The 16,896-nt window shown below is 44.6% G+C and overlaps 2 protein-coding genes and 1 long non-coding RNA gene across 3 annotated transcripts in view; all 3 read left to right on the forward strand.

The window, feature by feature from the left end:
* Positions 1-3,794: 3,794 nt before the first annotated feature.
* Positions 3,795-9,243, forward strand: LOC310792321 (adhesion G-protein coupled receptor G7-like; the record flags this gene model as incomplete). The annotated part of the gene is made up of 6 exons (XM_083654043.1): positions 3,795-3,843; positions 6,044-6,141; positions 6,349-6,489; positions 7,144-7,220; positions 8,082-8,230; positions 9,239-9,243. 6 exons carry the CDS (start codon positions 3,795-3,797, stop codon positions 9,241-9,243), a joined length of 519 nt encoding a protein of 172 aa, XP_083510169.1.
* A 2,831-nt stretch (positions 9,244-12,074) lies between these two features.
* LOC310792053 lies at positions 12,075-13,292 on the forward strand. The gene is made up of 3 exons (XR_014553476.1): positions 12,075-12,152; positions 12,623-12,775; positions 13,183-13,292. It is a non-coding gene; the product is annotated as an uncharacterized lncRNA (long non-coding RNA).
* A 761-nt stretch (positions 13,293-14,053) lies between these two features.
* LOC310792322 (adhesion G-protein coupled receptor G7-like) overlaps positions 14,054-16,896 on the forward strand; it is a gene marked incomplete at both ends in the record, with an annotated part of 45,590 nt that continues 42,747 nt past the window's right edge. Inside the window, 3 exons of the mRNA XM_083654044.1 lie at positions 14,054-14,076; positions 14,806-15,092; positions 16,347-16,428. Of these exons, the coding sequence (XP_083510170.1) occupies positions 14,054-14,076; positions 14,806-15,092; positions 16,347-16,428 (392 nt within the window). The remainder of the gene's footprint in view (positions 14,077-14,805; positions 15,093-16,346; positions 16,429-16,896) is intronic.

Below are 16,896 nucleotides of genomic sequence, written 5' to 3' on the forward strand. Positions count from 1 at the left end.
GTCTAGGTAATATTGCTCTAGGTGGAAACGTAACTCAGTCTTCAGTCAACGGTGTCGGAGTACTAGGCCTACCTGAAAGCGCCATTGATGGGAATCGTTCTAGCCGCTGGGGTTGTGCCCACACTGCAGCAGAGTTTAAACCTTGGTGGAGACTGGACCTTCTGACGTCTTATAAAGTCAGTAAAGTCACCATCACCAACAGAGAGGACTGCTGTGCTGAAAGGATCAATGGAGCAGAGATCCGCATTGGAAACTCCCTCAGTGATCATGGAAACACCAATCCCAGGTCTCTGCATTGTCCTCACTTGCTTATTTTCCACTTGTGACAAAGGTAGTGTATATTACAACTGCACTTGATATCTACATGATTCCCGAACTGCAAGGCAAATGTAGCGTCATCAGTACCTCACCACGACTACTGAAGGGGATTCATTGCGTGTTTATGAAATGTTTATGAATGAACTGCCATAGTGGCAGTGTTGGGCCAGTCAGAAAATGTGATGTCACTTATTACTCCTAAATAAATACCAGGGGGCCCCTCTATGTTACCAGAGGTCACTCACGTGACTAAGTTGTTATTAATCTCTCGACCTCTTCGCTAACGCGATCAGATATTATTCACTGCTTTATGCAGCTGCCTTAGCAGCCATCTGTAGTTCATACAACCGTAGTTATGTGTAACTATCATTACAGTCTGTGTATTTGACTCTTTTGTTGTTTTCTTCAGATGTGCTGTGATTTCATCTATCCCACTTGGCCACTCCGAGCCTTTCAAATGTGATGGAATGGAGGGCCGTTATGTCAACATTTTGATTCCTGGGAGGAAGGAATACTTGACACTGTGTGAAGTGGAGGTTTATGGGGACATTGTTGAGGACTTTGTTCCAGGTGAGTTGTTCCACATGAACTATCCTAAATATGCTGCCCTCCTTAAGGTGTAGCCACCAAAAGTAGACAGCTAGCCAAACTCCATTCACAGAAGACATGAGAGTCAGGATATCGCCTCCAAGCGCCAAATATGTATTGCAGACTCAGGTGCATGTAGATGTGAAAACGGAGTGAAACTGAAAGGACAGAATGCAGCATATTACTGTAAATATTATGTCATGTAATGCAGGTTAGGAAATTTACTTTTTTAAACAAGGGCTATTTTTGCCCCTGTGAAATATATTTCAGGGGCATTTGGGATCATTTCCAGGGCAATTTGGTCAAATGTTGGAAAATACCTCAGTTGCGCCTATGTAGCATGACAAACCAATCAATGACTCTTATCCAAGCATATTTATTTTTATTTCTAAAAGTTCATAAACAATCACAGTTAAAGATCCCCATTTCGTATCTCAACAACACTGTTGATTGTCTGGCATGTCATTAATGTACTTGGCAAAAACATGAGTGAACTAGCTGGCCAGCTAGCTTGCGCTGCCTGTCACTGAGGTAAATAAGCTAGTAGGAGGAGGGGCGGGGGTTGTACGGATGCCTAGCTGGCCATTTTCGAGTCACACTTTGCATAGTGTCGCCGTGGTAACAGGGACCTGTGGCTTTCAAAGGTATATAATGGTATGAATTGTTTTGTTTTAATTCTCAATGATTGAATTAAAAGATAATTTTCACCAAACCTTTTCTGCTGTGAAATGTAAATGAGCTCGGGTTAATGGTGCTTGGTCACATTTAGATTTAGATTAATCTCTGAAGTATTTTCATGCAAGTGTTGATTTCTGTGGTGCCCGTCTTTCTTTCCACATTCCTCTTTCTGTGCTTTTGCTCTTAGATGTTGATGAATGTGATGTTGATGAGGACTATGGTGATCCTAACCCATGTGGGGAGAATGCAGTCTGTATGAACACGGTGGGCAGCTTCTACTGCAAGTGTGAAGATGGTTACATATCATCATCACAGAATGCGACATTTTCAGCCAACACATCTTCAGGATGTCAAGGTAACTGACCTTGTCCTTTTTCATCACTAACTGCAGAGACTGTTCCATACATTTGGTCTGTGTTTCCTCCAAATATGAAATGCCTGCTGTCCTTATCTTTGGCATTAAGATATCAATGAGTGTATCTCCGGAGACATCTGTGGACCTAATGCCATCTGTCACAATACAATACCACTCTACTCCTGCACTTGTGAGGCCGGCTTCATCTCCAGTAGTGGAGCACAGAGTTTTCACAGGACTGACAATGTTACGTGTATAGGTAAGATGCCAAGGAACACCCACTGCTCTTTCACACAGTCAGCACAATAGCAAGGCCATGTTTCAATGAGGCAGCGCTCTCCTAAACAGCTGCCAGGTTCTGCAGCGAAAGTTCAACTATAATGAACTTTGACCCAAATATGCTGACGTCTTCGAGGTGCGTCCAATGGCATTTTGGAATTTACAAAAGCTAGGTTGTGTTGATAGGCTCTGTCCCTGTCTGTCAGCAAGACAGACTATAATATTCCTATAGTATTCCTATAATATCCCTATAGTAATCCTACAATATTCTTATAGTATTCCTATGCAGCTCTCCACCTGTCCCTGGTGATGGTGCTGTCATCCTGCTCTAAAGGATATATTAAGATCAAGCACAGGGGGGAGAGAGGGGGGGGGGGGGGCGGTGTCGTCGTGGTAACAGGGACCTCCATCTTGGCGCTGAGCGACTCGTCCTCCGGTCTGGGGCCGTTGTCCCGTGACCTCACTCTGCCTGGCCCTGCTTGCCTGTCAGCATCCCTCCTCCTGAGGTCTGGTGAGCGGTTGCATGCCCTCCTGGGAGGAGACGTTTTCCTGCAGGGAGAATGGCTCTGCTCTGAAGTCCTGGCTCAGGCGCTGGCCGAGGGCTGTGAGGAGGAATGTTTCTCAGACTGGCTCCCTCTCTGCCCTGCTCTCGTGCTGGAAGGGGAGGGGAACTTCTAGGTTCTCTCTTTGTGTTGATAGTTGCGCTTGCAGTCCTTGTCCCCATCAGAGACAGGCTTGTGTTTTTTGTGCTTACTTCGGTGGTTGCGTTTCTTCCTAATACGTTTGACTTTGGTTGGGTTGGATAAGATGTTTTGTTGCTCACCACCATAACTCATTTTCTCTTTCAGCTGTATGAAGTTCTCACAGGGAGTGAGGTAGGAGGGGCTTCCATTCTCCAGCACATTCATCTTAAAAGTGCTCACGATTGACTTGTGTGCATTTCCCAGGCATATGTCACCGACCAGAACCAATCCTAGGTCCAATTTGTGTGCAAAAGGGGCATTATGTGGTCCGTTGATCTGCTGTCGAACTTTGTGGACCCATTTGTTAGATTCGTTAGAGAGGTGGTCCGCTGATGTTCCTCATGGAGCTCGCGGTCTCTGGTCCGCTGGACCTCCTGCTCGCGGTCTCTCGCAGTGGTTTGTTTAGCTTGCATTGTCTCAGATACGTCTGTCAGAACATATTCAAGGTCCCAGCTTCTTACCCACTCTAACCAGATGGTCTGGTCCTAGAGCACGTCCAAGTGTTTTGTCTGGGCCTATACATCAGCTTGGAGTAATACTACAAGGAGAGCAGCTGAATGCCTCGTCTGATGTAGTATTGGGTTGTATTGCACCTTGCCACCAGTTATGCCTGTTTTGTCTTTCCTGATCGGCCTCCTGGATCTTCTTCCGTATCTGACGCAGGTAGGCATCAGGATCCCAATCATCACTGGCATGGAGCTTACGTTTGGATCCCGAACTTTGTGTTCCTCTGAAGCTTCGAACACTGTTCCTGGAAAACCACGTGTCGAACCTGGAGTGTGTCACACATCGCATTGTGATGTCATTGTCGCGGTGATGATGTCATCACCGAAATGTCATCCAGGGATAAGTCCAGGGAGCTGGCTGGATCTGAAGCCCTGGGTCAGCCCTTGGTGGCGGCCATTGAATTGGCGTTGACGTGAAAGCTTTGTAACACTGATTGTTCCGTCCACTGACTCGATCTGGAAGCCCTCTGCTCTTCTCCTGGACATGTCAAACTGACCAGCACAGCTTCTGAGTGAGAAGGAGGATCGGTGGCCTTGTCTTGTTCATTTGCTGTGACTGTAGTGGTAACATTTAGTGTTCTGCCTTCCAGGCATTTATTTTCTGAAGGGGGAAAAAAGCCACCAAGATGTATGCCATAATTGATGATCAGAGTAACCGCTCATTAGCTTGGTCAGACTTCTTTGATGGACTAAGCCTTAGTGGTGGACAGCCTCCTTAGTGGTGGGCATCCTCCTTAGTGGTGGACAGCCTCCTTAGTGGTGGACAGCCTCCTTAGTGGTGGACATCCTCCTTAGTGGTGGACAGCCTCCTTAGTGGTGGACATCCTCCTTAGTGGTGGACAGCCTCCTTAGTGGTGGACAGCCTCCTTAGTGGTGGACATCCTCCTTAGTGGTGGACAGCCTCCTTAGTGGTGGACATCCTCCTTAGTGGTGGACAGCCTCCTTAGTGGTGGACATCCTCCTTAGTGGTGGACAGCCTCCTTAGTGGTGGACAGCCTCCTTAGTGGTGGACAGCCTCCTTAGTGGTGGACAGCCTCCTTAGTGGTGGACATCCTCCTTAGTGGTGGACAGCCTCCTTAGTGGTGGACAGCCTCCTTAGTGGTGGACATCCTCCTTAGTGGTGGACAGCCTCCTTAGTGGTGGACAGCCTCCTTAGTGGTGGACATCCTCCTTAGTGGTGGACAGCCTCCTTAGTGGTGGACATCCTCCTTAGTGGTGGACAGCCTCCTTAGTGGTGGACAGCCTCCAGGCTAACTCTTGGGACAGGCCAGCAAAACTTACCACCAAAAAGGTAAATGGTGAATGAAACAGACTGAGGTTGTAATATAAGTACAGTAGGAGGGAATTAACATTGGTTTAGAATACAGCCACCGCCCCTGTAGTTACCCTGTATAATAGGCACCCGATAGTTACGGAATAACTACAGTATAGGTTCTCCTAAATTGAAATTACATTTAAATTATTATTTCTCACAGGTCATACGTACCCTGTAACAACAGAATACTGTAGGTAAAAAATAGCTACGGTATTATAACAGAATAGGTACCCGGTAGTTACAAAAATAGGTACGGTATAAGTTCTTTATAAGTCCCCATTTATTACCCCCTCATTCCATAAATTCAGATTTTGTTACCCTGTACTTACCCTGTAAATTCAGATTTTGTTACCCTACTTACCCTGTAAATTCAGATTTTGTACCCTACTTAGCCTGTAAGTTCAGATTTTGTAAGTAATCTAAAGCGTTACCAAAAGTTCCATAGTGTACCTTTAATCTTTTAATTAAACATGCCTTTTTCTCTTAGAAAATGTCTGCCAAGCTAAAGAAATCAACGGATTCAACTTCCCACTCACCCCTATCGGCTCGTTTGGATATGCTGAGGAAGTTTGTCCTAAAGGAACAAATAGTGGCAAGTTTATCTCAACCATGACACTGTAGAGAGCTACTATCCATCTACTGTATATACAGAAGATCTACCATCTATTTACCTACCTACCTACCCACCTACCCACTTATCTATCTAGAAACAGTTGAAGTGACTGGAGCACACAAAATCACTGGCAAACAAAATTTAATAAGATGCAAAAACTAAAGTTTCGACGCGAGCAGCGTCTTCTTCAGAGTTAGAGTCTAACCCTAACCCTCTGACTCTGAAGAAGACGCTGCTCGCATCAAAACGTTAGTCTTTGCACCTTATTCAATTTTGTTTGTTTGCTTCTAGTATTCTGCCCTCCTCTGAGAGGACTGACCTCCCTTTGTGGAGGGGCTGTAGCGCAAGAGATTCCTTCCATTTATCTATCTGTCTATCTATCTATCTATCTATCTATCTATCTATCTATCTATCTATCTATCTATCTATCTATCTATCTATCTATCTCTATCTGTCTGTCTGTCTGTCTGTCTGTCTGTCTGTCTGTCTATCTGTCTATCCACTTATCCATTCATTCACCTGTTAATCTACCTATAATCTATCTATCCTATGCTGAAATGATGATTGGTTTAGAATATCAGGTTCTTTTACCCATATTGATGATTAATTGGCATTTCTTTGTGTCCAACACGTCACCTTCCTGTCTAGCTGGCACACCGAAGGCCTCAGCAAGATGTTCAAACCAGAGTTTTGATGAGCTACAAGTTCTCCAGTGTGACTTGATGCTCAGTGACATACAACAAGCTGTGAGAACACAGGCTCTCCTCCCTTAAAACCTCAAATACCATCTTGCTTAACCTGTACTGTTACTGGCCATCTACTGGCAAAAGCAAATGTCTTTTTTAGGTTTTAAGGAAAATGTGATTTTAAGAGTCAATATTTGAATACATCACTTGTTAAGAAGGGTAATTTTTGCACATCTCTAAATAAAAGAAATATCGTTCATCTCTCAGCTTACCAGCCCAGCTGATTTAGAGATGTTAGCGGCCAGCACTCAAATCCTGACCTCCAGACCTGATAAACTGATGGCAGAAGACGTCATCGCTGCAGTCGAGATCGCCAACACACTCCTCCTGTCTCCTAACGCCACACAGGTATGAAACACCTCTTCCACCACTGCATCAAACAAGTGGCAGACACCTGCACATTATTAGGGGTTCAAGAGCGGCTAACTCCTAGCCTGACAACTCCTACTGCTAGCCTGACATCGCCAGACCAATTCGCAAATGCAAATCCATCTGCCAGAGCAAATAAAGAATGAGCTTGCAGATTCGTCAGGTTCCAGGCTACCATGGTGCTGGAACCCTATTGTATTTGTTAGGATTATTTTTCTCCACTAAAAGTATGTGTACCTCAGAAACCGTGAGCCCCAGAGCAACCACATTCGGCAGGTGGGTTCCTATGGCCCCCCACTACTCGGGTAAGGCCAGACCCCCATGCAATGTCGACCCGATGGTGGCGCTATTGCAACATATCCTGTAACACCATCTGCTGGGGAAACGGATTTATTTCACTTTGCCTGCATCTATTACGCAATTTGGATTTGAATTGTGTTACAAGACCAAGCTTCCTAAAGGATAACACTTTTACAGCCTGAATTCTCAATTTCAGAGATGTTGAGTTGATCAAGTAATAGTTTTTTAAGGTGATATTGGTTTGGAAATTAACTCTTCAACTGTATTTTTATGAGACTACAGTTCTTTCTATCTGTTCTGGTCTATCCTCCTATGCTAATGGTTGTGTTACAGAGAGTTAAGGTGGCAGCAATAGCTACAGTCAGCCAGTTGCTGGATTCCAGTGTACTGCCTGCGCTTGGAAATCACAGGTACGGGTCGAGTTAGGCTAGGGTTTAAAATGATGTTGAACTTTGGTAGTATCTTGGTTTGCGTAACTTTATCTGTGATAAAACCATAGACATAAATAATATGGATGTAGCTATCCCATTAAATTTCTTCTCCCTGGCGGAGTTCAAATGTTGGCCGTCACCATCTTGATTTTTCGTCAGCAGAGTGGGAGGGAATGGGTTGAGTCCTTCCGCACCTCATGTGAGATGGGAGTTTCCCAGAGCCGCAGCTCCGCCTGCTATCACTGGACAGGCGATCTGTCAATCACCCCCTTTTCTATCATCTATTTTACTCCAAACGGGCGAGTTATATAAAGAATGACCCCCCTACAGTTGTTATGAAAAGGTGAAATTAGCTATGTAGACCAAAACCGTGTTTTGCCCCTCACTGGAAAGATGTTTAATCCTTTTACAAAGTCAGGCATTTTAACATGGGGGGGAATGCCTACTGCCCCCGACGCCTAGTGGCCATTCGAGGAACTACAGCTTTTCAATTCACTTCTGCGTCATCAGAGGAAAGGGGGTGGGCTTGCCCACTGGATAAAACGTTAGGGGTTGTGCAACAACCCAGGTTTTACGAGTGATAACGAGGGTTCTCACCTTATGCTATAAGCTGCTCAGAGCAGCGTCAATCTGAATGGCAGGTGATTGGCGCTCCGCCCATGACTTGTCACTATATAAGATAGGCCAAAGTTCAACACCACTTTAAATTTCAGGCCTGTGCAGACATTTAGTAGGCAATAATTCAAACATTACATGTTGTAATTTTGTGATAAAGACCACGACATGTCTGTGTGCGCCTCTATTATGTGTCTTATACATGTGTCCACTATTCCCGCCCAGCCTCACAGTGACGCTGGAGCAGCTCTCTGTGAAGCAAAGTGTGGATCTGAACACGTCTCAGTCTCAGGTGGTCCAGCCCAACCTGGTCATCCAGTCGGCCCAAATCCCTGCTGAAAACACACAGGGAGTCCAGTTCACTTCGTTCAAAGGTGAGCTACTGTCCTATAGCAGCGAATCACATCAGAATCAGAATCAGAATCAGAATCAGAAATCATTTATTCACCATTATGTTATGTAACATATAGGAACTTGTTTTGGCATTAAAGTGCTTAAACTTTTTTCACATAAAAGGGACAGTGCAAAACGAGGCAAATACAGTGGAACAACAGGACAAGAAAGTGCAATATTTGGTGATCATACAGGTATGGGCAGTGCAAAGCACAGTAGCGCCACAGCAGCCATAGGCGGCGCCATCTTGGAAGAGCCAGGAAGACTATTGAGAGAGAGAGAGAGACACTTAAGTCTCTCAAAATGGAAAAGAACGTGCATGCTCCATCAATTTCCCTGTTTATAAATATGTTGGGTTAGGTGTTACACCCAGGGGAGTAGTGGTAAATACATGAGGGGAAACTATCCAAGGTGAGTAGTTTACCCACCTTGTTTCCCCTCATTGATTGATACAGTTGATCTCAAAATGCTGTAGGTGAGTAAAGTCTTTGCCTCATTTCAGAGGTGGGTTTTCTTGCATTGACCCTCCACTACGCCCCTTACACCTGGACCCTTCTTGAAGTAACGCTTCCCGAACTAACCTATCTTCTTACACTTCAAAATCAACAAATGCTACTTATTCCTTTTGAAAGTCTTAGGTGAAGAAGCCTGTGATGCAGTTATTTTAACTACTGTACTTTTGGCAAAATGTATTATTCTAAGTGCTTTGGACAAAAGCGTCAGCTAAATGATGTAATGCAGTAATAATCAACTTGCAGCCCGGGGCCCAGATGCGGCCCGCGATAGGGTGCAGAGTGGCCCCCCCGGCCATTTTCTAATTCACAATGAAAACTAACGTGAAATCAAGTTTGACTGGGGTCCTGCTAAATTGTCAAATATCGCCACCTAGTCGCCGCCCAGGCACTTGTATGTACTTAACTAACTTAACCTAACTAACAAACTATCCTTAAAGGCCATTTAACTATCCTGTGTGTGCTTAAAATTGTCAGACTAACCCCCGGCTGATTTATGTTTTACGGTATTAATAGACAGATATTTATAAATACCTTCCAAAATAGGCTATATATCATGATTTATTTGGAGAAACCAAGGAATTCTATGGAAAATCTAACATCCAGTCCCCATATAGCCAGAATGGAATGATCCTGGTTTCATAACCACACGATTCGACTGTGAGATTGGCCGTCGAATCAGGCTCCTTAGAATAAAGTGTTGAATCATCGACTATTCGGGGTCACCCCTAGTAATGTAATATAAATAAAAGTTATGGTAATAATAATACTAATTCTGATTCCCACTGTTTAGGAACTACTGGCAGTTTTGTGGCAGACCGAATTCAGCTCAACACCAATACTTCAGAAATTGTGGTGGAAACTGGGTCCGTAGCCGACATCCTGGTATACATACGATTCCCCCCCGGTGAGTTTTCCCTCTAGTTTCAAGTCGAAAAAGTCACAACTTTCTCATCCACATTGCACAAACCATCCTCCCACTGCAAAAAATACACTTCAGACTTTAACAAGGGCAAATTCAGTTCAGGACCACGTGCATCATGTAGCAATCAGGCGACCTCATGCAACTCAAGCCCATTCGAGGAAACTACATCTTTCAACAGCCCAAGTTTGGCAGGTTTAAAGATGTTTTTGATATCTTCAATCTATGGCAGATGTTCAGCTGTGTAACACTGGAACAGAACCATCACCAAGGCAACGACAGAACATAAATAAAACATAGACAACCGTTTGTCCATTTTGGCATAGATACCGTATTTCCTCTATTAGTGGCCTCTATTCCATTACTGGCCTCTGCTCTAATATAGGACGGGGGCACGGCCTGCTCGGACAAATAAAGGCCCCTCCCTCAATACAGGCCGGGTAAAAAAAAACAAAAAACGAAGGAGCAAAAACTACGGTGAATACGGTAGCCTACTGTAAAACACAACAAATCTACCGTGTGACGTAACCGGACGTAACGCAGACAAGAGAAATAAAAACAAACATGGCACCGACCAAACGAACCAGACGAAAGTTTGACGTTAAGTTTAAAGAGAGCGTTGTGCAATATGCAGCGGAACATTTGGTACAGTGTGATGTGAAATCAGCCCTTCAAGCAGAGCCTGCACGATGCCTACGACGAGTGGATAGCTGGGGACGCAGATAAGCAGTACACAGCTGGAGGTGGAAACCTAAAAGCGCCTGCTCGACGCCTGCTTGTGGACTGGGTGATCGCCGCCCGGGACAAGCTGGACAAGGATCTGATCAAAAAGTCCTTCCAAGTTTGTGGACAGTCTGTGAAAACTGACGGGAGTCAAGACAACCTCATCCACTGCTTCAAGCAGGGACAGCCCTGCGCCGCTGGACGGGAGGCTCTCGCCCAGCTGCGTTAGCGGGACCAGGAGAACAGACAGGCAGCCGAGGATGAGGAAGATGAAGAGGAACTGGTCAACAATGAACTTGTTCTGGATGATGTTGATGATGATGAGGACGCGGAGGATACCGACATACTAGATGAGGAGGAGGATACTGAGTGAGTGAGTGACCACCAATATTTATTTGCGTTGTTTGGTTTTATGCAATATTTTGCAATAAAAGTCATGAAAATAAAGGAGTATGTCCATGAGAGTTTAATATTAAGAAATAAAGGCCTCACTCGAATACAGGCCTCTGCTCTAATATAGGACGGGGGCTCTCTGCGGCTCAGTAAATAAAGGCCCCGGTTACTATTAGCGGAAATACGGTAGTTCAGGTCAATTGTCACAGGGAAACAAAAATAAAACGTAATGATTGATTGGCCCATGAGGTCCCAAAGACTAAGGCTCAGGTCTGCCGTCAACTTAAGCTGTGTTCACACCAAGATATTTATTTTTCTCCCTGTCGCTTGATTCAACCCTTTGGAATCGCTCTGTCGCTGTGTTTAAATCGCTCCACAAACCGGGAGTGCACTCAGCCCTCGGGCCGAGGTGTTCATACTCAGAGCTTGGAGAGAGGGAGAGACTATTTGTGCACAATTGGCAGCACCTGTGTCGGCCTGATAGATGTGGGCGGGGTGCACCCAGCTTGAGAAATGAGAGAGATCTTCACTGTCAAGAAACAAGTAGCACACAGCTCTAACGTTAGACATGATGAAAACGTAAACAACATTTTCCCATTTTTATCCCCCATTAGTGCTAATTAAATGTATTTATCCTGGTTGCTGCTCCACCCTCTGCCGATCTGGGGAGAGCCGAAACTGGCTCCATGCTTCCTCCGAGACATGGGCAGTTAGCCAGCCCCTTCTTTTCACCTGACAGGGGAAGCTTCACTGGTATGACATAGCACGTGGGAGGTTCACGCTATTCCAACCAGTTCCCCTCCCTCCGAACAGGCGCCCCTAATGACCAGAGGAGGCACCACATTAGCAACCAGGATATTGCATGTTTTGGTGAGGGGTTCCTATATGAAGGAAACCCCCAGGGGGCATGGGGAGAACATGCAAACTCCACACAGAAAGGCCCTTTTGACGACCCCACCCGGGCGGTGGGCACTCGAGGACATGCGGACGGGCACGCATTCCTTCAGCGCTCACAGCGTCCCAGGTGAGAATCGAACCCAGGACCTTCTAGCTGTGAGGCGACAGCTCTACCACTGAGCCACCATGCCCCCACAAATACAGTACTATTGTACTAATAATCATTTACATTTCTTTCTCTCTGTCTGATTTCTTGCATCTGAAGATGCTGTGGCTGGACAGCGAAAGCCATCAAACATCTCCGTGGGTTTTGTTCTCTACCAGAACGATGGTTTCTTCAGGTCCCGGCTCTACAGGAGACAGAAGTCCACCTCCATCAGGGTCCTGTCGGCCAGTGTCAAAGTTCACGACCGTGCTGTGGTGCTACAACATGTGGAAATGCTGTTCACACCCACAGTAAGATAACTAAGCTGTCAGCACATTTACATCATGACAATTTGTATATTTGATGATTACATCATCTGAGCCTTACCAACGTTTACGGCCTTGACCTGGTCTGTACACTGCTCGTATATATAACTTGCCGTCAGGTTTAGCGTATGGGCAGATACCATCACAGTAGTGTTTTAAAATTCATGAATGTGAAATACCTGTACTGTACGTTATCGTTACACAAATTTGAAGAGGGATGGTGGGATCTTATGGAGGCAAACAATTTGATAGTACCATGAAGTTTTCATTGAAAGTTGTATGGGTGAGTTTCATCTCAAATGTCTGAGCCTTCCTTGAGTTGATCTTGCATGTTTGCTGCCACATGAATCTCAAAGATTATTATTTTTTGGACATTCTTGTTAGTAAATTTGCTTTGTTCCTTTTATGTTGCTGAACTCGACAACATTTATTTATTGTTGTTGTTGATGTTTTAGATCATCACCAATGCAAAGCTGTATGACTACGCCTGTGTGTTCTGGGACTACAGCCTGGGTGACTGGAGCACTCATGGCTGCACCAAGGGCAACGCAGTGGGCGGAGTTCCACGATGTTTCTGTAACCACACCACTAACTTCGCTGCACTCATGGTAAAGTGCTGTGGCTCTATTGTGGCAATCTCTTTCAAAATGAGGTTAAAATGTTTTTGTTTTTTCAAAAACAACAACGTTACAGATAGGACAACCATAAACTGAGAAATACGATTTTGTTTTAATACTGGAATGCTGGTAACGGAAAAAAAAAGTGAAGTCTGTCTGAAACAAAAATAAATGTGTTCACAGAAACGTGTTATTAACCACCAAGCCAAATTTGAGCGATTAAAAAATGTCGCCAAGTTGTCGAAGGTGCAGTGTCGAGGTGCGCACATGTCTGCCCTGCACATCTTACAAGCACCGCTCCCAATAAGGAAGCGGTCAGGCAAATGGAGGTTCACTGCACCTCCCTGTGTAGAGAAATCACTGTTTGATTCTGTCCTCTGGGTTTGTTTCTCCAACAGATATTCAGGGAGAATTACAAATATGCAGAAGCCCTGAGCTATATCTCCATCATTGGACTATCTTTCTCTATCATTGGCTTGACAATAACAATCATTCACCGCATTACGGAAAGGTAAGACAGGACACACCTTTTCCTCCACATGCACAAATGTGATTAGATTGTGTCACTGCCTGCCTGGTGTTGCACAACGCTGGATCTGCACAAAATGGCCCTCATTTCTCAAACAAGTGTAGAAACCAGAGCAGATCTGAGGGCAGAAATCATCTTACGACCTGGTTCACGTGTGATTTTACATTATGCCAAACTCTGCATGTTTTTAGTGGGAAGGTTCATGTTGAGGAGACCATGGGGAGAGCATACAAACTCCACACACAAAGGCCCTTTTCAAGTGATAGCCCACCTGGGCACTATAGACACTGACAGCATGGTGAGACATACCCCCATGGGCAGGGGCGGACTGGGATCATAATTCAGGCCGGGCATTAGATACCAAGCAGGCCAGGCCGATACGGGCCGCCGCGCGTGCCGGTGTCCGAAGGGCGGCGGCGAAAAATTTGGGGCGTTTGAAGCTCAATTTGGGCCGTTTGAAGCCCAATTTGGGCCGTTTGAAGCCAGATTTGGGTCGTTTAAAGCCAGATTTGGGCTGTTTGAAGCCCAATTTGGGCCAAGTCCAATTTTACAATGAGATGCACCCACTTTAAACCTGAATAAAGTAATAAAACCACTAGTAAACCAGTAGGCGGCGCCTGGCCTGCTGTTCAGTGAGTGGCCTGGCCTGGCCTGCAAAAAAAAAAGAAAAAAAAAGAAAAAAAAAAATTGGCAGGCCAGGCCAGGCCAGGCCACCGGGCATTTGCCCGATGTGCCCGATTATGCAGTCCGCCACTGCCCATGGGTGAAGTTTGCATTGGTTGGTTGGTTCCTATGGTTGGTTCAGGGGGTGCACAGAACCCCCTAGTGGCCATAGCCAAAAATGAATGTTTTAAATATCAAATTTACAACACAAAAGTTATATTTTATTGTAATGCCTTGCTCTAGATAAAGGGTAGAATAATTGTGTGACTGTGATTATTTTCAATGTTTATTATAAAACATAATATTATGCTGGTCTATCTATGAGCCATATCTGAGCGGCATAATCTTGATGTAAACAACAGACACAACGTGTGCGTAATGACGTCTCCATGCCGTGGAGAGTGTGTGTGTTCGCACTTCATACCTTCAGCAGTCTCCTTCCCTCCCTCTGACATGTGTCATTCTGTATGTTTAAATTGTGTTTTCTGAATTGCTATGGAATGATGGTATTTATTGAAGTTATAGGCTATCTGTCGTGGGAATGTGCCACCGTGACTCCTTTTTTGCCATTTTGGACATTTTGGGTGTGTAGTGGACAGCAGCGTTCCTGACAAAATGGAGCTACGTAAAACTCACTACAGTGAAGCAAGTTACAAAATGTTCAAGACATCATAAAGACAATCTTTATGATGCTAAAAGATAGCTAAATAAGAGCCAGGTTCAAAGTAAACAGAAATAGCCTTTAAGGATTGCTTTTCAACTTCTTTAGTTTTCAAGGAAAAGCTCGAAACCAGAACTCCACAATTGTGCTGGTGAGTATCTGCATCAGTCTGCTGGCCTTCAGCATCATCTTCCTCTCTGGAGTCAACAACCCCAATGAAGCCAGCAGCGCCCAGGTGGAAGCCACCAACACCCAGACCACCGTCCCTGATTCAGACGTCCATGTTGAGCCAGATGAGGGACCCTGCACGGCAGTGACGGCTCTTCTCCACTTCTTCCTGCTGGCGACCTTTGTGTGGAACGCTGTGTTCGGCACACAGTTGGTGTTTCTCATCCACAAAATACGCCGGAGTCTTCCACCTGCCTTCACCCCCCTCAGCATTACAATTGGATGGGGTAAATGATTCAACATTCAGATATTTGAAAGGATTGAAGGTTAGGCGCACAGTGGTACCGCAGAAAACGATATTTTTATAATATTGTGTTGAAACTACTGATGTGAAATGAATGCTTTTAATTTTTGCATTCTCAACATGAGATGCATTAATGCATGAAAAAATACTGATACAAGCTAGATACAATAAAGTACCAGTAGTTTATTCCTCAACCTCAGGAGCCACAATGGCAGATCAGTTTTCCGTTTTCAAACTAGAATGACATTCGTCTGTCCAGACTTGTGCAGAAATTCCGTCAAGGCGTTACTGAGATATGGCATTACCGAGCTTGAAAATGGCGTTTGTGAGGTCACAGTGACCTTGACCTTTGACCACCAAAATGTAATCAGTTCATCCTTGAGTCCAAGTGGACTTTTGAGCCAAATGAGCCGAAATCCCATCAAGGCATTCCTGAGATATCGCGTTAACGAGCAAGAAAATGCATATTTGTGAGGTCAGAGTGACCTTGAAGTGACCTTGAGATATATTGCGTTAATGAGCATAAAATTAGAGGTTGTGAGGTCACAGTGACCTTGAACTTTGACCTTTGACCACCAAAATCTAATCAGTTCATCCTTGAGTAGAAGTGGAAGTTTGAGGCAAATTTGAAGAAATTCCATCAAGGTGTTCCTGAGATATCGCGATAACGAACATCAGACTTTTATGGTTTCGGACAACTTTCATGGTTTCGGACAACCCGAAACCATAATGCCTCCGGCCTGGCTATCGCCGGCGGAGGCATAAAAACTATAACTATAAACTATAACTCCTTCTTCTTCAGCAAAATTAATTACATTTTATTGTTTTGTCATATCAACTAGTGTGCAAATAAACTGAAACTGAAACAAGAGCGTTGGCAATTCCCCTTGTTTCAAGTAACTGTTATACTGTATATAAAACCTGCATTGAAAAGTGAATACTGTGAAGGTGAGCAAGACTCATGGGGCCATTTCTTGGTTTCTTGCTTACCTTGACAGAATACAGACCATACAGTAGTACAATGTAACATGCATGAAAACAAACTGATACTTTATAGGTTGTTTATTTAAAAAGTAGGTTGTTGAAGCTTCACAAACTTTGGTGTTCACGTGTGTAAAACATGCTCCAACTTCAAGTTGCTTATTTTATTTAGAGAATATAAGAATTGTTTTTTTTATATATATATTTAATTCAAGCCACATGTAACTTGTTTGATTTCCTTGCTGTGTTATTTTAGGAGTACCAGCCGTCATCGTGGCGATCACACTAGGAGCTACCTACAGGGTCGACACGCCTTTGGGATACAGACGAGAGGAATTGTGAGTCAATGACAGTCTTTTATTGTCCTCTGCACTCGTCTCTTCTGTTCTAACTAGGGATGTTCGATATTGGCTTTTTTACCGATATCCGATATCCGATAATGTCCAACTCTTAATTTCCGATACCAATATCAACTGATACCGATAAAGCGGGCTTTTTTTCCACCAAAATTTCACGTAACAAGTTACATAATGTAGCTTAATGTAGCTGAAGAGTTTAATATATAATATGCATGTTGTGTTAAAGTTGTAAGTGTTAGAGAAGCGAGCTTGTGACCAGAAGGTCGTCGGTTCAATCCCCGGGACCGGCAGGATAAATCTGGGTGGGGAAAGTGAAAAGGCAGCGCTTGCCCCTCCCTCATTACCACCACTGAGGTGCCCTTGAGCAAGGCCCTTAACCCCAACCGCTCCAGTGGAGCTGCTCAGTGGCCAACAGATCAGACTGTGGTTGTACTGGTCAGCTTCCAG

Source organism: Poromitra crassiceps (genome assembly GCF_964638095.1).
Source record: "Poromitra crassiceps genome assembly, chromosome: 17".
Classification (NCBI taxonomy): Eukaryota; Metazoa; Chordata; class Actinopteri; order Beryciformes; family Melamphaidae; genus Poromitra; species Poromitra crassiceps.